At 39.1% G+C, this 26705-nt stretch overlaps 2 protein-coding genes across 6 annotated transcripts; one reads left to right on the top strand and one right to left on the bottom strand.

Annotated features, from left to right (window-relative positions):
- CFI (complement factor I) lies at positions 1-14546 on the bottom strand. The gene is made up of 12 exons (XM_085309305.1): positions 14487-14546; positions 12774-13083; positions 11273-11417; positions 9773-9951; positions 8706-8816; positions 7264-7380; positions 6152-6190; positions 5511-5614; positions 4723-4838; positions 3720-3994; positions 1502-1603; positions 1-229 (listed from the first exon to the last, which is right to left on the bottom strand). Exons 1-12 carry the CDS (start codon positions 14544-14546, stop codon positions 12-14), a joined length of 1776 nt encoding a protein of 591 aa, XP_085165431.1. The 3' UTR covers positions 1-11.
- On the top strand, positions 10724-21955 carry GAR1 (GAR1 ribonucleoprotein). Of its 5 annotated transcripts, XM_085309350.1 has the most exons (8): positions 10724-10833; positions 13701-13778; positions 17890-18065; positions 18140-18294; positions 19729-19788; positions 20164-20305; positions 21085-21195; positions 21565-21955. In XM_085309350.1, exons 3-8 carry the CDS (start codon positions 17903-17905, stop codon positions 21576-21578), a joined length of 645 nt encoding a protein of 214 aa, XP_085165476.1. In that variant the 5' UTR covers positions 10724-10833; positions 13701-13778; positions 17890-17902; the 3' UTR covers positions 21579-21955. The 5 variants fall into 5 exon arrangements, with proteins under 5 accessions (XP_085165476.1, XP_085165468.1, XP_085165454.1 ...); XM_085309342.1 differs by lacking the exons at positions 10724-10833; positions 13701-13778 and adding an exon at positions 17213-17240; XM_085309328.1 differs by lacking the exons at positions 10724-10833; positions 13701-13778 and adding an exon at positions 17213-17286.
- Positions 21956-26705: the final 4750 nt, after the last annotated feature.

Below are 26705 nucleotides of genomic sequence, written 5' to 3'. Positions count from 1 at the left end.
TTTTCAGAGCTTCAGATATTGTACCGTGAAATGAGATTCCTTGTCACGTGACGGCTAATCCAGTCGTAATAGCTGGCCACTTTTGTATATACACCAGGGTGACCAGGCTCCCCGCAGTTTTCACCCCAACTCACGACACCCCAGACATACGCCACATTTTCTGCATTAAAACAGACCAAGGGTCCTCCTGAATCACCTTTGCAACTGTCTATGGAACCATCATAAGTACCTGAAGCAAAAGAAGAAATAAAAAGCAAAATTAACTTCATATATAACTTAGTACAGAAAATAGAGCTCAGGTGGTTTTTAGGCCCTTGTCATTTCCTGACGTGGTTGCCTRATGGTTGCTGGTAATGGCACTTTATGGCCACTAGTAATAGAGATTCYTAACACCTTTCGTCTGTTTCTYCTCCTTTCTTTTTAAGTGCAAGGAMTCTTTTTATGTTTGTAGGTGGCCAGATTCTCCTCATGTGCTTTAGTATAATCATGAGTGATGTGAATCTTGTTTTATTCTGTGTAATAGAGAAGAGTTTGGCCCTATTATATTTTATATCATTAGAAATAGCATCTAAAAAGTGAACACAAGCTATAAGGAAAAGGTACAAAGACTTGTAATGTGGTGGAAATGAAGCGTATGTATGTGACTGTACTGTGTGTAAACCCGTGTGTCAGTTTTGGTGTCCCCTCTACCAAACATTTCATTGACMAGTTTCATGTAAGCTTGACAGAGAGGCATAGGCTTCAAATTTACATTTTTCTACAAGCTTCATGAAAATAAATGGGCAGATACAGGAAAGAGCATGGGAATGCTGTGGTGAGGGGAGAAGAAAGTGCCTACTGATACAGTCTCAGTCAAAAAGCATGTACCTTCTGGAGCACCAAGTATCTGCTCTAAGGCACAGATGTGTAGGATTCACTGTTATTTGCAGCTTTTAGTGATCAATTTGGCAAATACAATGCTCATGACAAAATGARTTAAGAATGAAATTTTCAGCCAATAGAAAGCATGTTTCTGGCCAGAATAATCTTACTGGTAGTTTGAAAAGTGTGAAATATTTTTCCTGAGGTTATAGTATAGCAGTAGTAAATGTCTGAGCAGATAAATAATCACATTCTAGTCAACAGAACTACTGATGTGCTCTGAGATAGGCATTTGCTTAAATATTTTGCTGAGTCAGAATCAAATACAGTAAAGGTAGGAGGTTCAGTGGGCTGTAACATGCTTGTGCATTTAAAAAATTCAAATTGCATACTGAAATTTGCCCAGATAATCACAGAAACTCRGCATATAGTCATCACAACTCTGCTTATAAATATGTATTTAATAGTGGATGCATTTAGGCTTCAAAGGCATCGAGCGTTTTGCTAAAGGCAATAGTGTGACATCTGGTTTATTGCATTTCCTAAGTCTTAAAGATTTCCTGCCAGTATGTTGGATCTTATAAACAATGGTTTTGATGGTGACTTAAAAAAAAAAAAAAGTAAGAAAATTGATGCTTGCCTGCACATGCCATTCCTCTATAAAAGCGTCCTGGATACAATTCAGAACAATTTTGAAATAAATGAACATTGCCCCACTTCAGGACATATTGTTTGGTATAACCTAGAAAAGAAAAGAATAATTTTTTCTTAATTAAAAATAAGTGCATAGTGGACACTTAATATACTTAATATCATAAAGTGAAAGTTTTATATTTGCTTTTCTACTGAATATAATCTTCAGTATTATAAATCAGAAACTGCCATTAACACTCTCCCAATGTGTATTGTAGTATATCAGCCATATGATTCAAAACAAAAGCAGAGTGGTTTAATTGCAGCATTAAATACAGTGATATTTGTACCCTTTCCCCTTGCTTGACTATCTCACATTTTTTTGCCATTTTCCATATCAACATTCTCAGACACCTGGAAACCAGTATATTGTTTTCTGTGAAATGGAGAACCTTAATCAATACCGTTGGAAATGTCTGGTTTTGCTTCTCCCCAGCTCTCATATCTGCATTTCATCTCTCCCTTTAAACTATGTAGTTTAAATCACAGGCCACTTATGAACAAAACAGGAAGTTATTTTCCTGGGGGAAATTTTAGAGTTGTTCCACACAACCTTTGAATTCTGTACATGATACTAAGCAGCTGCTGCAGCCTCTGAGGACAGTGATAATCATCGCTTGCTGAAAGAGAGATTTTTACATGTGTCCAGAGCTCTTCAGGTTCCAGCAGGTTATAGGGATGAGGGGATGGTGGTATAAATAGCTAAGATTCAGTTTTACTTGCAAATTGCCTTAACCTTTTCTTCCATGGCTGCAGTCAGTGATATTCTGGAGTACTAATTACAGCAGTTCAGACCAGAGGTGCATGTAGTCTAGTACCCTATCTTCAGCAGTGGCCAAAAGCAGCTCTGTTGGAAGAATATGAGCACAGGAGCAGCATTTATCACGCTTCTCCGTAGTACTCTCCTGGTCTCCAGTCATTTCCAGCTTAGGGAGCTTCCTGACTGAGATGTGGCTTCTATGTATGAACGAGTCCTGAATGAATTTCTCTTCACAAACTTGTTCAGTCACCCCTAGAGCCCATACAGAGCAAGGAGTTCCAGCTGTGAAGAAGCACTTCCTTATAGTTGCTTGGGAAGAAAGACCGCAAAATTTTCTTGTGACTTTATAAACCCTCTTTTGTATCCTCCCACTGAGCCATCTCTTCCAGTTTTGCCTCACTTAGTTTTTCCTAATATTGATGCCCTTCCTTGCCTCTGATCACCCCTGTTAACATCTGAGCTTTTTCCAATTTTACTATGTCCTTTTGAGATGAGAGGACAGATACTAAAGACAGAGGTGAATTATGCATTTGGAAGGTTAAGGAGATTCTCTGTTTTGTTCTGTCCCTTTCCTAATAATTTATAACTTTATATTTGCTTTATRGACTGCCACTGAGTGTGGATAGAAGAAAACTCACAGCCAGCACGCAGTAGCTCCAATGCCAAACTGTAATCACTCTGTAATACAAAACATGCTTCTCAAATCTTTGAAAGTGTGACTTCTTCGGTTTTAGCTGTCTCTGTGCAACCTTTTCTGGGTTAAACTCAAACATAGCTGAGACAAAATGTGCCAAGTTTCAAAACTCTTGGCAGCAGCTCAGGTCTTCAAGGGCAGGGAGCAGAGACCTATCTGTGACTATGGGCCACAGTGAGCTACTAACTGCCAGTTGTTAAATACYTTTAAAAGGTCTCCATATAAATCTTAGATCAGTAATTATAACCACTTCTTTCCTATATCCAAACGATACTGAACTGCTGGTGTCTGCTCTGAGAAGAGGCCTGCATGTGAATATCTCAACAAATAACTGCGTGTTTGCTAAGGGTAGGTCTCCTTCATGCTGTTGTCTCATTCCAGCTGACACAAATGTCTGTGCTGCTGTGAGACAAACAAGCTCAGGGAACAGATCCAGCTGAAAAATCAACATTTCTTTTTGTCAGGTACTTTTTAACCAGAGGTGTTTTCCAGACCACTTTACTAAATGGCTGACAACAAAGGAAGCTGCCCAGGAAAGAGCACAAACGGGATGATAGCTGAATGCCAAATCATGGTCTGTTTTCTGCAGTCAACCTTTTCTGAGAGCTTTGCRCACACTGCTGTTCAGCCTTTTCAAAATTAAACCTGACCGTGATTTGAAAAGCAGAGATATAAACAATACATTCTAGTAGTAAGCACTAAATCAAGTACCTTTTTCTAGTCCCCACCCGGAAACCTTGCATTTATCACCAGGCTTGAACATATACTCTGACCAGGGAATACAGGCAGGTGTGGTATATTTTAGGGAGCATTCTCCTTTTTCAGAACCTTTCAGCTCTATTAAAGCAATGTCATTTTCATAAGTTGCAGCATTGTAATTCTCGTGAATTATCAGTCGTTTTAGCCTGTGAGTATCTGTCTCTTTGTTGAACTGAATTGTATCCAACAGCCCAATCCAGATACGGTACAGATGAACTCGATTTGCTCTGGAAAAAAAAGAACTAAGTAAAGTATTTTTGGTGTTTAACACAAGCACACTTATATGTTTTCATACGTTTCAAAATGTAGAATAAAAATTCGTATTACATACGTATAGTTTCTTTCTGGACTTGATGTCCAGGAATTTCTCAAGTAAAATGAATGCAATGTAGATGACACTGCTGAGTACTGCAACTAATACAGAAAAATATTAAAGGCTAGCATCTGTATTTAGTGCTATCACAAAGGGAAAGCAAGGGTTTATATCTCCTCGATTTCATGTGAAAGAACAGTGAGCAGGTGTGGAGGGGATGTAGGACCCAGCAATTCTTTCMTGGCTGTTTCTTCTGGCAGCTGTGTTCCCATCAGGGACAGATGGTGGAACAGATCCCACACCTCCCCAAGGAAGAGGTGATCTGGGAGAGGGAAGGTCCCCTAAAGCACCCTTTTATGCAGGGTGGTTACGCTGAGCCTTTCATGCTTGCTTTGTTTCTGACTGAAGAATGCTATGTCTCTTCAACATCAGCATTACTTTTTCATCTTTCTACTCACTGCCAAAATAATCTACCTTTTTTGAATCTTTCCCATCATTAACTTGGGAGAGCTGATGTTTTTTGTTGTTTTATTTACTAGGCAAATAGGAGTCCAAAAACAAGTAGATGAGAAGAGCAATAATATACAAATTAATTTTGCTGCCTTGTAATAAGGGAATCATTTCCTAGTTTGTTCTTTTTACCTGACACAGTGTGCAGCAGTCAGAACCCAACAGCCACCAATATAAACCCCTCCACAGTACACTGTTGCACCTTCACTGCGAGTTTCTCTAATTGCCACTTGCCAAGGGAATTCACCCTATTTAAACAACAAAAATCCAAACAACATTAAGTTTGAATAATTGTACTRTTGTTTGTAGTGCATAAAGGGAAACAATGCTTTGTATCACSTCATCTCCTTGACTGTATCTGACTGTAAATTCAAAAGCTGCTGCCCAGAAATTGCCCATGAATTATGCTTCACCTGATACAGAGGGTACATATTCCAAAATGCAGTAATTTTGCTCACTTTTGTAACCTTGTGTGATCTCTTTCTCTCCCCAGCTTCCTATCATAAAAGTCCTTTAGCCAGCCAAACAGGATCTGGAATCAGGAATGTAGGATCTGACCCAGTATGATCAAGTATAGCATTTATGACTGTATCCTGTTTCAAAGGCTTAGGTTTAAATTCTGTTTTGTCAAAATTGTGATTTCGAGCTATAATATTAAGTATTTTGCTGAATTACTGCTCTAGGATTTTGCTGAATCATTTTCAATGTATCCTTGAACTACAATGCTCCATTTTACAACTCCATACTATTTTACTTATGAATTCTGCTTCTTTTTACATTCATTCAATGCAATGCTACTACTGCTGCAAGATTTGAAATCAGTGTTGGAGCTGCTTTTGTTATTTCCAGGCATTTTAACAGAACAACAACAACGCCCATTTAAAATGCTACCGAATGAACTCTTATCTATTTTTTTTTACCTTTTTTGCAACTTTTCCACCTATGATTCTTTTCCGTCGAGTTAATGTGTGATTTGTAAGACCGCAGTTTATGTGGGGAAGAAATGTCTTTATCATTTTTCTTTCTTTAACAAAAAGGAAAAATGTGTCWCAGAATTCAGGCACTACAACTTTGGGAACATCATTCCTGCATCTCTATTTTGAGACAGATTTATCTTTATTTTGTAAACATGAGTGGTGTGAGTATGTCGGTAGCTGTAATAGCAGGAAAGCAAAGCTCAAAAATTTTTGTAACTGTTTTGGCTTTGAAATTGTCTGTGTCTTACTATCACATTATTTCCCTTCATTTTCCATTTTCAACATTCAGGCAAATAATTTTAAAGCAGTTCCTTTAGACTTGCTTAGAGTTTGCCTCCATCAGTTGCCAGAACATGCAGATGTGGATCTTCACCCAGGATAAATTACAATGGTGTTGTTGAAATTAGTGTGAAGCGAGACAAATAGTAAACCCCAGGCTGTGTGCTACTGAATCACCAAATCCAAGTATCTGAGTGTTCTGGATCCAAGTATCTGAGTGTTCTGGATCTGCCAAGCTGGCTGGTAGCTGGAAAGCCACATATTAGAGCATATGCCATGGTTTATGGAGGGTTAGTTGCACTTACCTTCATCCATATCATGATGTTCAGCATCTTTTTCTCTRTCTGTAGTAGAATAATGAAATACTAAAAACATTTGCAAATATTTAAATTTGTTCTGTTACTTGAAAATTTATTTATGTGCCAAAATCGTGGTGGACTTTTAAAACAGTAAACAGTAACTGTTTTTAAAACAGTAAATGCACACCATTTCACACAAATAGAAATATTCTGTCTACTTTCCATGCTTAGAGAACCTTTCTGCAAAGGAACCCTAAGAATTGGCYTTTTTTTGTTTTTTGATCTCTCAAATGATAGCACATTCTCCTCCACCAGGAAACATCAGAACGTCCTTCTTCTGCCCCATCAACCTGTAGGAGTTTTCTAAAGCCCAAAGGCGCATTAGGTAACAGGATTTTTTTCCCTCAATTTAGGTCATGCTGTTATATGCTAGGTTCTCCTTTAACAGGGCATTCAACTTGAGAGGTAAATTAAATGCTRCTTTGGATCTGGATCTGGCCAGCCTTTATTCAAACAAAATGCCCATTGAGTTCAGTTCCTAAATGGTGGCAGAGGATTTGGCCTATTCTCAGGTTACTGACAATATTGTTTACCTTTAGAGTTCAGTTTACCTTTATCAATCACCATTTACCAATAGTGTTTACTTTTTGGCTTTAGACTTTGTATCTCATCAGAGCAAGGAAAAACATTGTAAACTCAAAACAAATCTTTTCAATAGTGAGGGGAACACCACAGAAGAATTATTGTATTATCAAACTGGTATCTTTGAGGAAAATATTCCTGCTTCCCCGTCTACAGTTTYGTCACAGATATGGGATAGCAGTTTGATAGATGGCTATATAAGCAAAAGAAATAAGCTTCCTAAAACCTTAGCAGTTTCCTCCTTCCTTTAGTTTTCTTGCCATTCTTTTCTAGAAGGAATAGGAGGAAAAGTACTTAAGTTTTTATTCATCTCCTACTATTCATAACGTAACAATGGAAGGATGAACTTTTGCATGTCTTGCATGCATTTTGTTTGGTTAATCTGTTAAATAATTTAGTAATACGCATGGTGTAGTCCCTAGCTGTAACTGAGCAGAGTGGAAAGAAAGAAACAAGRAAAATTCTCAAAAGGAAACCTGCACAGAGAAGTTGAGTTTCATCCTCTTCTGTGAGGCAGTCGGCATCTTTGTTACAGACATTCTTATTTGGAATACAGATATTCGACCTACAATGGAAACTGTTGCCTCTGCATGCTGTATTAAAAGAGAATTACATTTGTCAAGCATGGGATCATATGGTTCAACAACCTCACATATTTAGAGAGCTTGTTTAACATAAACACAATGTAGTAYCCATGTTACGAGGGACTTGGTTCATAAATAGATCATGAAAGATCAGAGTCCAAGTTAGGCTTTTGGTTGAATGACCTAGATGCCTAAATGTGGGATTAAGAATCAAGAGTCCTGATTTGAAAATACTGGATTTAATGACTGTTTTCTTCTAACATTCTTGATTATATGAAATGTTRTTATAAGCCTAGGAGCCCTTTAACTCTTGTGATCAGTTTGTATGCTGTGAAAAGCAAAGCAACGCTTGGATTTATGGCAAAATTTTTGGTGTTACTTTATAATCTAGTGTCAGTCTACTATTTAAGGATRTGTGTTTAGCAGAACATCATACAGTTGTCTAAAAGTATCCAGATATCCCAATATGATCTAAAGACTGATGAACTCAGTGGAAAGACTTCTGTTAACTCTAGCAGCATTGCTTTCAGCCTATACAGATAAAAATGGTGCCATTTTGGTCAAGTAAAACCTAAATAAATCTCCTCTAAATAAATGAAGCCACATGTATTTATTGTTCTTCTAAAATGCCTGAGACTGTGTTTCCATCAGTTTCCATGATTATTTTGTCCAATCAATTTTACTGACAATTGTAAAACTACAAAATTATTTGTAAGATTACTTAGGCGTAGTGATGGCATTTGTAATCCAYATTATAGTTCGGCACCTGAAACCCAAATTCTGAAAGTTTTCTCTTTCATTCAGTTAAGTGAGCTACTTCTATTCCTTGTTTCCATTGAAAAATTTTACAGTTGGAATTGCTGATGCTGAAAGAATGACTGTTCACGAACAAGCTGTGCATCAGGAACTGTCATATATATTGTTCTATGAATGATCTTGCATTTAAGAAAGGTCTTTCTTTGATTTAAAGATGGCTTATTGGATGGTTCATTAATTATTGATTTTTCTCAACTACAAATGCATTTGCATTTCATCTAACATGGCTGACTTTTTATATCAGTGTTCTAACACGGCTGACTTTTTATATCAGTGTTTGATGGCCTCCTATATACCTTGTTTGTATTTCCTCATTCTTAGAGGAAATCTAGATCCTCAGAGATCACCTGCCTGCTTCAGAAGATTATGTCTATTTTTGAACTTATCTATACCAAAACTATAGTTTGGTTGCCTTAATGTAATGACTTTTTGCAAAAGAGTCTGTTTGCATCACCGTTAGGATTCTTTGGGAATGGTTTTCCGACTGATTTTCAAACAGCTGAGAAAATAAATATTACCTTTACAGCATAGTTCATCACTTAGGTCTCCGCAGTCATTGATTCCATCACAGGTGTTACTCAAAGAAATGCACTTGTTATTGACGCAGTGGAACTCATCCGCTGAACAGTCTGTGCAGCGGATGAAAACAAAGTTAGTGTACAGACATTTGTCTGTGTGTTCACAACTACCCAAGGAAAATATTTCTCTTACTCATTTTATTCTTTAAACAGTTTGGCCCCTAGGCATTTTAGGACTCAGTAAAGTAAGCAGTAATCTTTTTATTGTTTTAATTGTTTCTTCATTAGACTTTCAATGTGACCACTTATTTTCTTCAACAAACTTCCAGTAATCTGGAAAAAGGTAGCTTCATTTCTTATAGACAATGACTAAATTAGAAATGATCACTTCAAACCCACTGCTGAGTGATTCATGTGATTAAGMTGATGGATGGATCTCACCAAGAGGCCATAAATTTTGGCTTTTGTGAGATGGTATATAACTTTCCTAATTGGCAACATCTCTTACTGATGCTATCAAAGTCACAGAATACCCACTGTAGAGAATAGAGAGCTGTTAGAAGGTGAAACAAAGACGTGATTTCTCTTATATCAGTGATAAACTGAGGTGGCCCAAAACTCCCCAGATCATGCTGGCACTTTACTGATAGCCACACTTGTCTGGCTGCAGCGATACTAGTGTCTTAAGTGCATCTTCTTCCTAGACAAAGCAATGAGTAGGAGGTTGTCACCTATCTCCTTGCCAGCTAACCTGGGAGAGATGTGACTTGCAGGATACAATATACCTTGCTACCCTTGGAATGGAAGGGGGAACAAACAGAACCACAAGAGGGAAATAGCTGTCAAAATATTTTAGCACCAACAATGAATTGCTTCCCAATTTTGAATAAATTCAAGACTGAAAATTATCTTAAAAATTGAGAAAGATTATTAAAAATATCAAAAGGTTTCAATGCAAGTTTGCTGTGGCTGGGACTTCAGCAGGCCAAGTCRTATATTACATGTATTTAAAATAAACCTAAAATGAAGAACTAGTGATAGATCCTTACAAAGAAAAAACTACTGACCTCTGACATCATCATGGCACTGGAGACTAACAAATCCCTCATTATGTTTTTTTGATTTCTCCATTATATGACATTCAGCAAGATTTGCCTCTAGGCCTCTGCAAGTTATTTGAAGACACTGTGATGAATTTAAGGCAGATTTTGCAATGTTGGAATTGGACTGGTAATATTTAGCACCTCTGTGAAGACACAAATAATAATATCAATTTACATAATTTCAGAATGGATTGTGTGCTGCTTTTATTGTTTAGATGTTATGTGATTTTCTCCAGTGTAAGGATAAAGAATTTTGATCGTGGCTAAGAAAAAATAGAGACTTCATATAGAATGGTACAGGGATGAGTACTTCGGAAGTGGAAGTTTTTGCAAATTGCTGCATAGGACTGGCCATGTATTTCTATGTAGCTCTGCCAAAGTCACTGTGTATCATGATAGAAAAGTCTGCTTATATAGAAAAATTTGTCAGCCCTGTCTCTGTACGGACACAGATGAGCCATCATTTGGAAACCATCTTGCATGAGGTYGAATACCCTTGGTATATATACCCGATGCATGCTGAGGAAACTCAGGCAGCTGCAAGATTGAGATTTAATAAATACTATCTCCCTTGTAGCTGTGTTTTCACCTGGATGATATCCTGTTAAAGCATATGTGTGTGTGTGTGTGTGTGTGTGTGTGTGTGTTCTTATCCTAACTAAATACGAATTGAGTAAATAAGTAACTACAGGGGCTTACAATGGGACTTGAGGACTGAATGTTCTGTCTCGGGGCAAACCCTTGTCTGCTATCTAAGGAGATACAAATCAAGACTGAGGAATATTTCTCATCCAAAGGGAACAATTTAGGGCAGTGCAAGATAGCGTTAGTCTTCAGGTTGAGTTGGGGAGTCATTGCTACGTGCCAAGTTAAATTAGTTGTTTATTTGTAAAATTATTATTTACAGGATATAAAATGAACTTGTTATGATGAGCTGAGTACATAACTGAGATCATCAGTGTGGTCAGAAGATGAAGAACAAGCTCTGTGCGGCTTCAGCTGTTTCTGGTTGGCAAAGGGGCAAGGTATGCAGAAAACCTTGTTCTTATTCTTGTTAGTCTGGCTGGTGTAAGCTGCACGGCAAAGCTGTGCCCTATAGTCAGCCAGAGTAAGGAACTTCTGATTACAATGTATTTCTCAGGATTACTCGGTGATGGTGTGTCTATGCATATTCCCTTACACTAAGCTGACAGAAAACTTGTGCATCAGTCTTCGGTTTTATTTAAAATTAAAAATAATTATGTTTTGAATAGAAGTTATTCATAATAGAATAGAAAAAACTACATTTTGTCTTTCACTCTCAAATGTTAACTTAAGGAGCTTTATCAGAATATTATAGCTGATACATTGTTCATGAGTGTTCTGTCTTATTAATTGTTGGCTGACAATAACTGACCCTCACATAAGCATCAGTACTTTTTTAGACCCATTGCCATTATCCAGAGATAAATTCCCCAAACTTACAGCTCAAAGCCAAGGTGCCTGCAGGCCACATTTGCTTCATTCATAGTCCACGCACTATCACATACAAAAAAGTGCTCCTCGTGATTCACAGGTTTTACTCGAAGCAAACTTGAATCTCCATGGCCCAAAGAGATTTCAAATATTTCTTAAAAAAAAAAAAAAGAAGAAAAATCCAAAAAAGCACCAAATAAAATCTTATATAGTAGTTGAAAACTAGCACAGAAATAAAGCAGACATAATTTCATCTCCTGTAGACAGCAGAAGTTCATATGGAAAGAACAATAGACTGGAAAACAGAAGCTTTAGGTAATATTCCTGATTCTTCTGGTGACTGACTTTGTGACTTTGAGGCTGTCACTTTCTCAAAATATGCCAGTTCCAGAACAGTTGAGGATGATGGTTCCTACCTCATAAAAGTACCTGGAGGTCTGCAGAGAAAAGGTTGCTTCTTAGTATCATGAGTTTCATTATAGGACTCTTGATAACCAGTCAGCAACATGTCAAGTGATGGCCAGATCCTGCATCTATTAGCTTTGTAGCAAACCCTCAGCTTTTTAAGTGGATTCAGCTCCCCCCTTAACTTAGTGAAGCCAAGTAGGGAGTGCCTAAGGATCACACTGAGGTCCTTCTCAGGTGCTTCTCAGCAGTACAGGTAAGTTGAATTTTACCACCCTGAAGCTGATGGGCTGCGCTGCTGCTTCTGTGGGGAAAGGTAGAAGGGAGGGATGATGCTGGAACAGCGGAGGCAGGAGAGTCCTGGGCCCTGCCAACTGTGGAGGTGGGGCTGAGGCTGGAAGATGGCTTGGGACAGCAGCTGCTTCTGCTAAGATGTCACTGTCCTATTTAGCAGGAGCCATTTCTCCACCTACTCAGGCACCTTCCTAGAGGAGGGAGGGGCAGGTGAAGGCTGAGCTGACAAAGCTCAGAGCAGCAGCTTGATGCAGCCTGAGAAGCAGGAGGAGACAAGCACTTGCCTGGGCAGCATACAAACCTGTCTGGTTTGCTGAGCAATAGCTGTGTTTTGATGAAATTCACTCTTGAGGTGAACATGGCTTACYTTCTCCCCATGCACTCCCAGACACACCTCAGCAGCCTTTCACTCCATTGCTTGAATGCCTTCTCCTGTGAGGTATCTGTCCCTAAGAATAAAACCCTCTCTGCTACCAGTCTCAGCAGGTCCCCTCCCTCTGTGCCTCCCACCTCATTTAACATCCTGATGGAGACCCTGGCTCTCTTTTTCCTCATTCCCTTTCCTCCATTTCCACCGCAKAGTTTGAGCAGGATACAAGCAGCAGAACTGTGAGTGGGTAGCTGGGCCTGACGATCACTTTAGTTTTATGAAAAACAATAAATACTGCCCATTTTCGGTGGTTTCTTATTTTCTAGTTTATGTTTTTACTACCACAAGGAAATGAAGAGGCTTTCTGAGCTGCAAGTAGTAGAGTATCTACTTTGACGCAAATGAATGACTGATATATTTTGGAAAAGGAGATATTAATACCTCCAGACACGCAGTTTCCCTTGTTCAGAAACCTTGCTGCAGGATGCTGACATTCATAGCTCTTTAGCTGACAGTAAGTTTGGAACCGCTTTCCATTGGTAGAACAAACTGAAGTGCCATTCTTTGGGCACTGGTATGGAAGTTTACAAAGGCATTTTCCCTCCACACATCGTTCCCATGGGTTACAAAAAACTTTCTTACAGGACTTGTGTGTGTATTGGTTACTTAAACATTCTTCTATCAAGTAATTTTCTTGCTCAGCTGGCTGGACAGGCTCAACCTGTTTTTTTTCAGCATTAGATGCCTCATTCTGCAAGGCACAAAATTAAAAAAAAATCAAGTAAGACTAGGAATTACAACAGCTACTAAAAGTTCTGCAAATCCCTCTCTTCAACAATATGTTTTCTCACAAGCCTTTTCCTATTTACATGCATAGAAGTATTAAATTTCATTTATGGTGTCTGTTCCCTTGTCTATGGCCACCTTGTCTTTCTCAGTTTTTATGGGAGTCTTTTTCTTTCTGGATCATTCACCTGGTGTGATTTTCACTCTTGCTGGTCTCCCGCAAACATTGCACTTTTGTTCAAACAAAGCTGGAGTGCACAGCAGATCATAAACATTTCAAGCCAGTGGTTTAACATACAACAGCAATGGGATTGTTAGCAAAGTTCATAATAGGAGTTAAACACTAGGAAAATAAAAGAGGTAAGCAACTTGATGCTTTTTTCTGAGATGTTTTTATTGGCCTAATTAGCCTTGAGTTCAAATATCACCTGTAAATATTAACGAACTACCTGGAAGCGAATAAAATAATGTAAAATTTATCATTTGTTCCATTGTAAAGCCTGCTAAAGCAACAAGCATTTGTAAGTTATGTTCAAGAAATTTGCAAATGAAATGTCCTGATCATCTGTTTTCCTTGCACAGTAGTGGATTTACAATGTGATTGCTGGTCACTACTGGACTGCAAGGGCTGATTCTGACCCTCCAACCAACCATCTCCAGGTGAGTGGCTCTATATCTATGTTCATACAGCTCTCCAGAGGCTTCACTGCTGGCTGAGTGCTTATGTTTATAAGAACTGTAGGTAGGAACAAAGTTGAAATATGAAAAATATATAGATGGATATTGCATAAAAAATAAGGGAAAAATTAGTCTTCAAATGTGATTTTTTTTTAACTTTGAGTGTTTCCACAGTCAATAGAGCTGAAGTTTAAAGTTCTTTCAAAGAAATCTTGTCCCTAGTGAAGTTAGTGGGAATATTGTTGGGATAGTTTTTAGTCCAAAGCAAAGTTGCTGATTTTTATGTAAGGGTTTTGCTAAAAGACTCAGGTTATGATGAAAGCTGAGCCCATACGGACTTTCTGGGACACTGCCAGAAGAAATTCCAGAGCAAAACTTCAGGCATTATGACCTGTTGCCATGTTAGAAGTTAAGACCATAATCTCCTTTCTCAAAAATGTGGGATAGGGCAAACTGCTGCACCTTTTTCTGGTCAACTCTGCTTGTAAATTGCACTTAGGATCACAATTAAACTCTTTTCCAGAATCCAGCTAATATAAATCCCAGATAGAATTGATATTATGAAACATAAAACAAATAAGATTAATACTATGAAAGGAAACTTAAAAAAAAGTTTTTACTTTTAGAAAAGTAAACATTTTTACTCTTTTTAAAATACATTTATGATACCACAATAAAATAAATTCTTACCTCTGCTCCACAAAAATAAAAGAGAAACAAGAAAACCAAGAAAACTGGAACCACTCTCATGATGAAGTTTTATCTCCCCTCATAGAAAACTGTCCTCCAGCTAGGATTCTTTTGAATGTCAATTGTTTGATTTCTGTTTAATTTTTAACCATTAGTAAAATACTTTAAAGTGTATTTAGAAATACAGTGCAGGAGCCTCAACTATTACCTGATAAATCTGATCTCTCCAGAGGGATCCTGCTTCAATCCAACTAGTTTTACTATAACTACAAGAAGAGATAACAAAAGTAAAGGCTTTAAAGTAAATGATTAAAATGAAAAACTTATAAGAATACACTTTTCCTTTCCTTTGCCAGAGGAGACTGATGGATTAATCAGGCTGGTTCTCTTATTTGTAGGCATTCATCTTTATCAGATGAATTACTGTTGAAGATAAATGTGTTTTTACACAACAGACACATATATATATATATCCATATATATGGAGGGAGGGGGAGAGAGAAAGAGAAAGAAAAAGAAAGAAAAAGGAAATGAAAGAAAAGGAAAGAAAGAAAAGAAAAAAGAAAGAAAGACAAATATGCATGTACTGTATATAGTCAGCTAAATTACCGGCTTATAGCACAAGATTTTTATAGAAAATTGCTCAAGTATTTGACAAACGGCTGAAGTATTCGTTTGAAAGTCAATTTCCAGGAAAACATTAATTGAAAACAGTAGAACCAAAACCCTCCACAAATTACAGTACAGGCTACAAGGTGGTAACGGGATTTTCTCCCAGGTAGGCAGTTTGCAGGGAAGAGGGTCCTACCTCTTTCCTGTTAAGACACTAATACTCCCTCTGCCCTCCCAGTTTTTTTGGAGCTCAGTGCCACACAATAACATTAAGACAAAAAGGCCTGATCATTTGAGACAGGTCAGTCAGGAGAAGACTGGAATATGAGGCTGCTGAAGCCACTGATCATACAGTGCTTGGGATAATGTTCATTGCCATACGCACCTGCTACAAACAGAGGAAACGAACGGGACGTAATGAGATGTGGTCACAAGAAAGTGAAAAAGGGCTCCAGGGCATCGAGCAAATAATTTACAGGCACAGAAGTGGGACTGTTAAACACTGCCTGCATCAGATGCAAATTGTACCCATGACAAAGAAAGCTCTCCCCACGTATGTAGTGCATAGTCTCCACACCACCGCTTTCCATTGCCTCTGTGACCCCACCGTTCTCTAATGTTGCAGTCACGTATCGCTATGAGTTGTCACAGCTCCATTTTGTGTTCAGTTGTGTTTTCATTTTTGTAATTTTTTCTTGTTACTAATTACTTTCTTGTCACACATTGTCAAAATGTATACTTTTCCCCTTAAAAGGTGGGCTCATTAGTTTCTACACTGAGATCTTTGAGACTCATCAGAGCAGATTTGTGAGATGCCTGTTTTCCTTAGGGAAGAATAATTCTGTGTGCAGTCTGGGGTCACTCCATCACCTGAAGCCCTTCTTAGCTATGTGTCTACTTGTGACTTGGACTATGGGTACCTGGCTGTTCGTTTTGGACACTAGGTCCAAACAGAGGTACTCTGAAGAGCTGATAAATGCTTCCCTGGCCTTCCAAAAAAGATTGCCTCTCAGATTTCTCCTTGAACGTTGCAATCAGTCGCCTGCCTGTGACTGTGCTTCCCATGCACCTGGCTTGCATTGCAGCAGGCTGCTCTTTGAGTGTGTGGGGAGATCTTCTTTCCCAGAAAGACTGGTGCAGTGGTGCCCTGCATGCTGAATTCCCCGTGGCCTAGGAAATGAGTGACTGCGCCTGTGAGATAAGCTGAAGTAAGTACGAAAACAGAATGAAGCGCGGCTCCTCCTTTTTTAAGCTAGCCCAGGCCATCATTATTACATCTGTTCGATGGCGTTTAGGAAGTCAGTGCTTTCCAGCAGTTTTTACAGTACTGGAGAGATGAAAATTTAAGCAGCATTCACTTAATCTCTTGACTCTTCCAGCATTTAAGATTACTCTATTACCGTCAATCCCAGCCAAGGTCCGGGATTATTTCAAGACAATACCAATTGCATYTGGGTTGAGATTCAGCTGATAGCAYGGTTAGATGTTTAACCTAGTGGCTCCTAGGCATGTAAATGGCATCTTTTCGCACTGTAAAACATGATGCAGAGCTTACTGTGCTGCGTGAGGACAACTGTGCAGCCAAGTACAAAGAGGGGAGGAGACACTCCCCTAGCTCGGTGGAAAGAATTACGCCCCTACACGTATCTGACAAAACGCACGTTTCGCACACATGTTTCAACACGTGTAACAGCTTGGCTCTCGCTCTGAGGGTATTCTTTAGCTTGTTTTGACACTCCTTTTGCATCGCTGCGGGTCCGGGGGTTTACCCTCTGCTGAGATCACCGAAACACGGCGTAAAAACGCAGTTGTTTCCGCAACTACAGCGCAGGGTGACTGCGGAGCAAAGTCCTTCGCGGCGCGGCCCGCGAGCAGGCGGCGCCAACCGCCGCCCGCCGCCGCCGCCCCTCCCCCCCCGCGGGCCGCGCCCCTCCCAGCTGCCGTTCGCGCCTCCCGGCGCGCTCCCTCGCCGTCGTAACAGCGCGCGCTCCCGGCCCGCGGGCCTTTTGCGACAGTATCGGTTGGCGCTTGGCGTTTCTCCTTAACGGTTCACCTTTCCGGCCGGCGGAGGTGACCGTTGGGCATGCGCGCGACGGCGGCGCGCTTTGGTGACGCGGGCGGCCGGCGGCGCGCGCGTGCGGGGTGCGCCACGTGCGGGGGGGGCGGGAGAGAACAACTGGCTCGGCGCGTGAGTGGGGGCGCGTGCGGGGTGCGCAGCCGTTACTGACAGTTGGGGCCGTTGGCGTGAGGGCTGCGGGCTGACATGCGCTGCGCCCGCGCCTCCCGGGCCGTGACACGGGTGCTTTGAGGGGCGGGGGCAACCAGCGGACCGCGGAGCGGCCCCTGAGCCGGCTGCGGAGGTGGGGGGCTGCGCCGGGGGCCTCGGAGGCGGGTATCGCGAGGGAGGGCGCGCTTCGGCACCCTGGAAGGTGGCTAGGAAAGGAATTACATGAGTGTGTACTGCGTATGTGTTCGTTTTGTGGCGCTCCTTTATGGAGTCGGGGCTGGGATGTGCTGTGTGGCCCTCTTACCGGAATGGACAGTACCACGTTCAATTCTGAGGAATATGAATAAAAAACATGGTGTTATTGCTAGTCTCATAGGTAGTCATTAACAATAGACAACATTTTAGCTGGAAACTTGGTTTCTGTATGACTGCATGTTTCTAGTAATGAGTGAAGTACCTAACCATTAAATTTGCAACCAATGCTGTCTAGAGACCTTTATTTATACAACAAATCAAACATGAAATATCTTTTATTTCTTAACTGATTTTCTTTCCTCAATTTAGGAGATAATAGAGAATGACTTTCCGCGGAAGAGGAAGAGGAGGTGGCTTCAATCGTGGAGGAGGTGGTGACAGAGGTGGCTTTAATCGTGGACGAGGTGGCTTTGGACGGGGAGGTAGTGGACGCGGAGGCTTCAACAGAGGCGGATATGACCARGGCCCTCCAGAAAGGGTAGTCTGTAAGTTATTTGAAGAGACTGTATTTAATCTAGAATGACTGTTTCAGATCTTTAGTATTTCTTCTTTATTTCAGTATTGGGAGAGTTCATGCATCCGTGTGAAGATGACATTGTTTGTAAATGTAAAACAGAAGAAAACAGAGTTCCGTACTTCAATGCACCAGTGTACTTGGATAATAAGGAGCAGATTGGCAAAGTAGATGAAATCTTCGGACAGCTAAGAGATTTTGTATCCTTCAAAAGCATGTGTGCTATGTGATATTTGTATTTYTAAGGCTGCTCCAAAATTTGCAAATAATTTAAGACTTGGCTAGAATTAAATGTAAATAGTCGTAGATGTAACTGCACATGTCAGTAGATGCCTCATTCTGATGAGGTGTGTGTCTTAAAACATTCATGATAKGACAAAGCGTGAGTATCGTGGGTCAGGCAGAGATTTGCTGTCAGCTAAGTGTATAACTACATAAGATAATGGCAGGTGTCTTCTGAGTCTGGTGGTTGAAGACGTTACTTTTTTGGCTACCTAAATYTCTCTTGTTTTAGGTTAATAACCTCGTAACAGGATTGGCCCAAGGRAGAGGGTTTTCTGTGCTTTAGGGGGAACTTGCTTATGGTCCAACTTATTTCTTAAAGCAATTGTGAAGATAGTGATGCTAGTGAAGGAAGATGGGTGAGTTAAAGTTGAAGAGTCCCTTCTGTTGTTATTGCTGGATTGACAGAATTCCAGACAAAAGAGGAGGAGTGAGACAGCTAGCGAAGTAAATCTCTAGTGTGGCAGTAAGACTTTAGTCCTTGTTGTCGAACACTGGTAACCAGCTCTGTGCATTCTCCTATCCTATTTTAAATGTAAAGTAAAATGTGCAGGTCTAATTCACTGTTGTGATCTGAATATGTTAGCTCACAAAAAGTGAATTTGTATCAGAATTATTTGAATTCCAGGAACTCTCCCCCACACATACCCCCTTCTCCTCTACTGTAGCAGATTTAGAGATAAGAAGGGACTTGAGTGGGTTTTGCAGCTCCTTGCTTTCCCATTTTAATCTTGAGATTTATTAAGATGAGTTGGCMAACCTTTTTTGAAAGCGATATACCAGCGTCACACTGGAGAGCTACAGGAGGTACAAAGTTGCATGTGGAGTGATGAAGACTCTCTACCACTTGGCTGTTGACTGTGCATGCTGCTGGGGCTCGGAGTTTCTGCTGATTCATCTCTTTCCACAGCCAGGCAGTTGTGTCACCCAACACGTATGCTGGCAGAGCCCCTGCAAYATGGAGTTTCCTCCAGATTGTTCTGGGGAGATATCAAGGTCACCCTGGGGCTTCAAGAGATAGTTATTTACCCTGGCAATTTGTCTCTTCGCAGTTGATTTTAAATACTCTTGCCCATTCTTCTATTATATTCTTCTATTATGCCTTAATACAAGAGAAGGAGAAAGTGATTTTTCTACAAAATATAGTATTTGTATCTGTGGAAAAACTCTCAGAAAAATTAGCAATAATTTCTCCTGATCTTTCAGTTATAATTTTTCATTTGTAGTGATGCTMTTTACCTTCATTTATAGACTACTAAACTAGAAATTCTCTGAATGTTTCTTTTACATAATAATCAAACCCACTATYTCTAATACTTCATTCATGATACGTTCCTTAAAGAAAATAATAGTATTTTTCAGTGAAACTATCTGAGAATATGAAAGCCTCTTCATTTAAAAAATTGCAGAAGGTGAGGCAGTCTTAATAGCAGAACTTCACAGTATGTTATCAGATAAAACRCAACTTTATAAATAGTTTTTATTGACATTAAAAGCTAATTGTCCTTTTAAAACATTATTATCCATTTACTTTTCGTTTTCACTTTTTCATCTGCCCTGTTTTTACTTCTTGTTGAGGAAAAAAAATAGTGAAAATTGTAAAATGGAAACATTATCTATTTTTAATAATTTCATTTTTTGCATTGTGTTTATGTTGCTCTTTGCAGTGGAYAATTAGACATAAAGAGTTAAGACTGAATTGTGGATGTCTATAAAGGAATCAAAAGATACTAATGTGCTCTTAGGCTCTGAGAGTATCAGGACTTAATGGAACTCTCTTCCTACAGTTTTACATTGATCCAGCAAAGCTGCTACCCCTGCAGAGATTTTTGCCAAGGCCTCCTGGAGAAAAAGCTCCTCCTAGAGGAGGTGGTAGAGGAGGACGTGGTGGTGGACGTGGAGGAGGAAGAGGTGGTGGTAGAGGTGGAGGTAAGATCCCAAGAATAAAAGCTGCAGAATATTTCTTTGTAAAGATAGTAAAGTACTTGCGTGAGCAGTTATATTGTGAAGAAAAATGTTACACGTATTTGTGTTTGATCTCAGTGGAAGAGTCAGGGACATCTTTCCAATGTGGGAGCTATGCTTCTGTAGCTAGTTGAATAATGGATCTGAAGTGTAGGAAAGAGAGTGCATCGATTTATATCCAAGATAGGATTAGTGAGATTAAGAAAGCTTAGTGACTATTAAGCAAACTTTTTGTGATAAAAAAATCTATTTTGGACGTAATACTTGAAATGTATTGGTTGAAAGAAGGGATCAATGACCCACCAGATCTGTTTTGGCTATTTGAACATCATCTGTGATATGCTCCTTGGTTAAAAATGAAGTTAATTCTTTCTTATGTGTCAGACTTTCCCTCTTCTCCTTACCCTGCTCCTTTGTGTGCAGAGAGCAGAAATATTAAAAAAAAATGATTTCTTATATAAAGAGCTGTAGTAATTTTTTGACTTTCATGAGTTACATTGGAGTTTTAAGAAGTCCCTTTAGCGTTTTGGGTGTAAAATTGGATTGCTAGTGCAATACCTAAAATGCTGGAGACAGTCCCAAGAAGAGACCATCTAAGGGGGACTAGAGGATAAGGATGAAGCAGTGAACCTTTTTTGTATTAAAATATTTTTTTGTCCTTTCTGAAGGTGTTAACAAAATAATTTGTTATGTATAACAGAATTTATAGGCTCCTCAAAATGTAATTTCTTGCCTATGTTTAGGAGGATTCGGAGGAGGAAGAGGTGGAGGAAGAGGAGGATTCAGAGGAGGAAGAGGTGGAGGAGGAGGATTCAGAGGAGGAAGAGGTGGAGGAGGAGGAGGCGGTTTCAGGGGTGAGTGTGCAGTTGTTCCATTTCAGTAATAAAAACAGGTCCTGATTTTCTAAAATTTCTACAATTAAACAGAATGCAGTATTTTCTTTCCATCTGTTTTATAAGGGTTTATAGACTGTTTATATTTTTTTGCAAAAAGCTTCTGTTCATCAYAGTATCTATCCTAAACCCAAGCTCAATATTCTGTATTTTTTGATGCTTATGAAAGATCACTCTAGCTGTTGCCTCAAAAAGGCCTGCTAGAACAAATGTGATAATGATTTTTATTTTATCACATGTGATAAAATAAATGAATGTGTATCATTCATTTGCTTTAAATGCAACTAAGACATGACTTGTTCAGTGTATTTTTCTTCCCTCTTAAAATAGGGAGAGGATATTAGAAATGGAGCCACGAGTGTCTTCCTGCTGTCTTACCATATGATCTGCAAAAGTGAAGAAGAAGATAAATTTTCTATTGGACCTTGAGAAATTGTTTATAAAAAACTTAAAACTGTAAAATGACAATTACTATTACAGTTAATGACTGTTTATCAACACACAAAGACAACATAGCCCCTGTTGAAGAATTGAAGATTGCTCAGAACATACTTGACTTTTTTAACTAAGYCAAGATAATGCTATTCTTAAACTGTTTCTTTCTTACAAACTACTTTAATGCTTGAGTTCATGTTGGAGTTGGGAGTAAACAATCCTTTGGTTCTTTTTTTTCCCCTTTTTTAACTCTGCAGAGTTTCTAAATACACACCTGTGAATTTTTTACCTGTGTGTGATTGATCCCTCATTCTCATCCTCTCTTTATATTTASTCCACTGGGTTGCTGTACAGTGGACATGCCTTTTAAACAATCTTTTTGAAACTTTATCTACAAGCTAAACTTCAAAATTTTGTGTTGATGGAACTTTATATATATATCATACATTTTATTTATTTTTATCTATCTATCTATATATATGCATACAAGAAAAGAAAGATAGGTTAGGGTACTTCATGGATTCTTCTACATAAATTTGAATGAGAACTAAAGGCATCATGACATACTCTTCTAAGAAGCTGCTGTCTGTTGAATAATTTCAAGTTTAATACTGTTCTGAGTCACCTAAATAGTTGTGTCTAATTACACTGATACGGAAATTGCCCAGGTTTTTTTCCCATCTTAGCCTGTTTCKCTGAGAGTTGGATGCCCTGGAAAAATGCTACTGGTGCACTAAGCTTACACAGGTTTAAGATTGAATAGCTTGCCATAGTTAGGGCTTTTCTGCATATGATGCTATACTCCCTAAAGACATAAAAAAAAGTCTGCGTGAGTTTTCAATGCAGGCTGTGTTGTCTTTAATCAGATGCATTATATATGTGTGTGTGTATATGTATGTATATATATATAYACACATATATATGAGTGTTGAAAAGCTAGCAAGGGTGTATTTTTAAGGATGGAGAATGACAGAGTACTTCCGTATTCATTAGCTCTGGAAAAAGAATAAGAATGGAAAAACAGAATCTTTCTCTACAGATTGCATCTCAACTAGAGGATCCATTGGTAGAGTCTCATGCTATGCATTGTGTTAAGAGTGCTGCAGAGTAATCCAAGTGAAAGTATTTTGAGCACCTTTTTCATTGGTGGAAGAAAATGCATTTCGGAATTAATCATGCTGTTGCATTTATTTATTTATTTATTAGTTAGTGAACACAGGTGGAAATAAGTTATGTTAGCCTTCCACCTAAAAGGAAAAAAAAAATTAAAAAAAATGAAAATTCAAGTTAATTTGCTGTCCAGGCTGGAATTGGACAGTTAYTTATCATTTTTAACAAAAATGATTGCTCATTGTGAATAATCCTTGGATCAAAACTTGAAACAATTTAGAAAAGCTGTTCAAGAATTCAAATAGGAAGCCTAAACAGATACTGTGTAGGATAACAGATAAAACGTTCTTCCATTACAAGAACATTGAAAATTTTGCTAGATCTGCTTTTATGAGAAGAAATAAGTCTATGTTCAACCACAACAAAGTCAGGAATCAGGAGTTGCAGATWCTTTACCTGGTATTGTTTAAGACTTTATTCAGGTCAATTATATCAATTAAATCTAGATTGTTAGACACTTGCACTCTTTGTTAYTGTGCATTGCTAGACCTAAGTTACTTAGGTATATGATGTAATGTAGACAAAATCTTACACAAGTCATTGTAACTATCGTAAGCCACCTCTGGAATACAAAATTGCAGTCAAACAATACCAACCTGCAGTGAAGCCAGGCCTSCCTTTACTTTGTTGTGTTTGTAAGTGTCTGCATCCTCTGCTCTGCTGCATTCCTGCACTGATGCTCCAGTGTGTAGTTTTGGGTAGCCGGCTTTGGTCTTTTCTTATTCCCTTGGCTTGGAAGACTAAGATGACGCAATCCTCACTCTTTTAACCAAATTCATTCTCTACATAGCTGTTCTTACTGCATGCTTCAGAGACGCACTTCTCTCCAGGTATCAGAAGACTGCGCTGACATTGTCTTTCARTTGCGTGGCCTGACAGCTGTCAGTATGCACTTCTACCATACCGCGTTTCAGCCTAGGACAAGAAGTATATGCTATGAATCTCACAGCAGGTGGAGCTGTGAGTCATAGACAAGCCTGGAGCTCTTGCAAGGCCAAAGCAGAGACTTCCACATCTCCGTTGCAAGGGGATAAAGAACTACATTGCCTGTTGTAGCTGTAGAGGGAAGATCTGTTTCTGATAATAGGAACCTGGACTGTGTATGTGGCTATCCAGTCCCAGCTGAGAAACATATGAGGAGCCATACACCTATAGGCGATGTTTCGTGAGAACAACACAAATACCCAAAGATTGTTTATTGTATTAGATCCTTGTGGAGGTAAAAGGACATTCAGATGCAGATGGAAGAAAGTCCTTAGTGACTAGGCCTGAAGTGAGCTACTGTCTGAGGAAGCGGTGTACAAACAGGTATGTTGATGTCTGCCATGTGATGTCTGCCTCTCACTCCATTTCCCTCCCAACTCCCCCAAGGTGCTGGGGAAAGGTAGGTGTTTGACTGTAGCATGGCCAGTCTGTCCTTGTTCTGCATTGCCCTTTTTTCGCCATGACCTGACCTTGCCCTTCCAATGTTAGTACTTGCTAAGTGTAATATAGACATGCAAATATAGTGTCTTAAATTTTATAAGACCACAACTCTGACTTGTCCGTGATGTAATGTTACAATGGGCTAAAATACAGGTTCTCTGATTTTCTATGTCTTCTTYCCCTCTGTCCTGAACTTTCTGCTGTTCTGCAGTATTTCTCTGAAGTCAGGAGAAGGTAAGCTTCACTGCCCTCCACAGTGCTTTGCTTCCCTGCCCTGGACATGGGAGCAGTGTTGTTACCTTTGCTGTCTCCTTATCCACTTATCAGTGTCTGCCTGTGCTTGCTGTTAGCTGAGGTGGAGTCTTAGATGGCCAAGTCCTGTTTTTCAGAATATGGAACAATACTGAATGGTCACTCATACACTGGTGCAAAGTTATTTGCAATTGTGTGAAGTGTTGTCTTGGCAGTAGAAAATCTTCTCTTAGAGAAGGCATTGTTATGGTATGAATATGAAGCGTATCAAGTAAAAAGCTTTTCGGGGGTCCCTTATTATTTTTTTTTTCATTCAGTTAGCTGAAAGTCTCCTTAGTTTAAATATAGAGACTTTTTTGTGGAAGGAAGAAATATGATTTATTACTTTTTCCTTTGTGTTGGAACTATTTTCATCTATTTGTGGAAATAAGATTAAAGAAAMGTACTGCCTAATACAGCCGTCTAGTGCTGATATGTTCAATGTACATGGGAGGTTTTCAGAAAATAGCAAGAAGATTATGCTTTTTTTTAAATTCAGACAGTAAGTGTGTCTGCTCTCATCACTTGTGGATTAAAATATACTTTTAAATACATATAACTGATGCTTGCAACTTGCTAAACCTTGTTACAAGTTATGCATTGCCCCATATCCATACAAATATCTATAAATTGAAGAAYTGACTCAAATAGAAATTGTTTTTGTTGCTACTGATCAGGGCCAGACAGAAAGCAAGCAAGCAAGCTCTGTCATTCGAAGTCATAAAGCRTGTCTGTGACACTAGGAGCGCTAGCTGTTATGGAGAAGAACAGTTTCTGATTTTTCTTATACCAGTACTAGAAAGCAGTGTGGTGTAAGGCACATCTTGCCTGGCTTAAGAATTACATTTCCAACTTTGTGGATTGCTTGTATACTCTAATATTGATTTCATTGCTTTATCCTTTTTATTTTGTTTTATGGACTTCAGTGTTCTAGAAAAAGATCACCGACAGGTTAGTGATAAGTCATTTCTGCCTTTAATTTTGACTTTTTGTCTCTATTTCTATCACTTTAGAATTAGCCAAATTAGGAGAAAAAGAGCTGAAAACAGTGTAATGGTGCATAGAATAGACTGTGCATGTTGGAAACTGTGACACTGGAAACTTTACTGACAAGTGTGTATAAAATCTGTATGGTCTCATTAACTATGCTACCTCTAAATCAGAATCCTATCCAAATAAAAAAAGAAATGTTTTGCTTTTCTGAGGCATTATACATTGCAAGTTCAGATTTCTATGAAAGTTGCAAGATCTGAGGTGCTTCTGAAAATCTTGCCAAAGTTTCAGAGGAGGAAAGCAAAGATATCAAATTATCATGAAGCTTTTATCTTTCAAGGCAGGACTGTAGGGTACTAGGGAAGYGGCTTCATTGCCAAGCAGATCATCTTTCCTTCTGGAACCCTCCTACCCAGTTCCTGCCTAATCCTTTTCTGACAGGAAGAATATCTTAATATGAGTACTCTGGGAACTGTAAGAGTGAATGTACATCTGCAGTGCTTTTTTAAATTAGTTTCCTAGTAGAACTATGACACGTGATCTTGTGTCGCAGTGATGACTAAAGGTCCTGACTGAATAAGTGGTGTATCAAAATTTTCATATCTTCATATTCAAATGGATGAAAGATATAAGATGTCTGCTTTGAAAAGATAAGGAGCGACAGGGAGTACTCTGAGTGTTTCATGGGTTGGAGATGGGAGTAGCTTTTCAGGCGTACCTCCTTTTTATGGGATGGTTATATTGCTTTCATACTCCTGGTGTCAGTACAGCCTTACTGCTGCTCACAAGGTGCAGTCCTAGCCTGGGAGCCATACTTGAGCTGCCTGTARACCTCATACAGCTGAAGAACCACTGGTTGCTCCTTCTTGTTACTTTTGTAGGCTTTATAAGTACAAAGCTGGAGACTACTGTATAAAGGGGAACTGGTGGTAAACATCTTTGATTACTTACACTAACACTGCGTATAAGGTCTTTAGGTGAGAATTTATTGCCACTAATATTTATACAGGGTTTTGTAAAAAGGCTTTTTCAGTCTATCTTCTGTGTGCTGGAACATCATCACTGAAAAGAAKAAAGCAAACTACTGCTCAGGGCTCTGGAAAATCCCAATAATTTGCTGTCCAGTAAAATGCTTATGTGAAGCTTTCCAGTGTGAG

Source organism: Rhea americana, unplaced genomic scaffold, assembly GCF_003343005.1.
Source record: "Rhea americana isolate MKP2758 unplaced genomic scaffold, rheAme1 scaffold_106, whole genome shotgun sequence".
In the NCBI taxonomy this organism is placed as follows: Eukaryota; Metazoa; Chordata; class Aves; order Rheiformes; family Rheidae; genus Rhea; species Rhea americana.
This window is presented reverse-complemented; position numbering and strand designations above follow the sequence as displayed.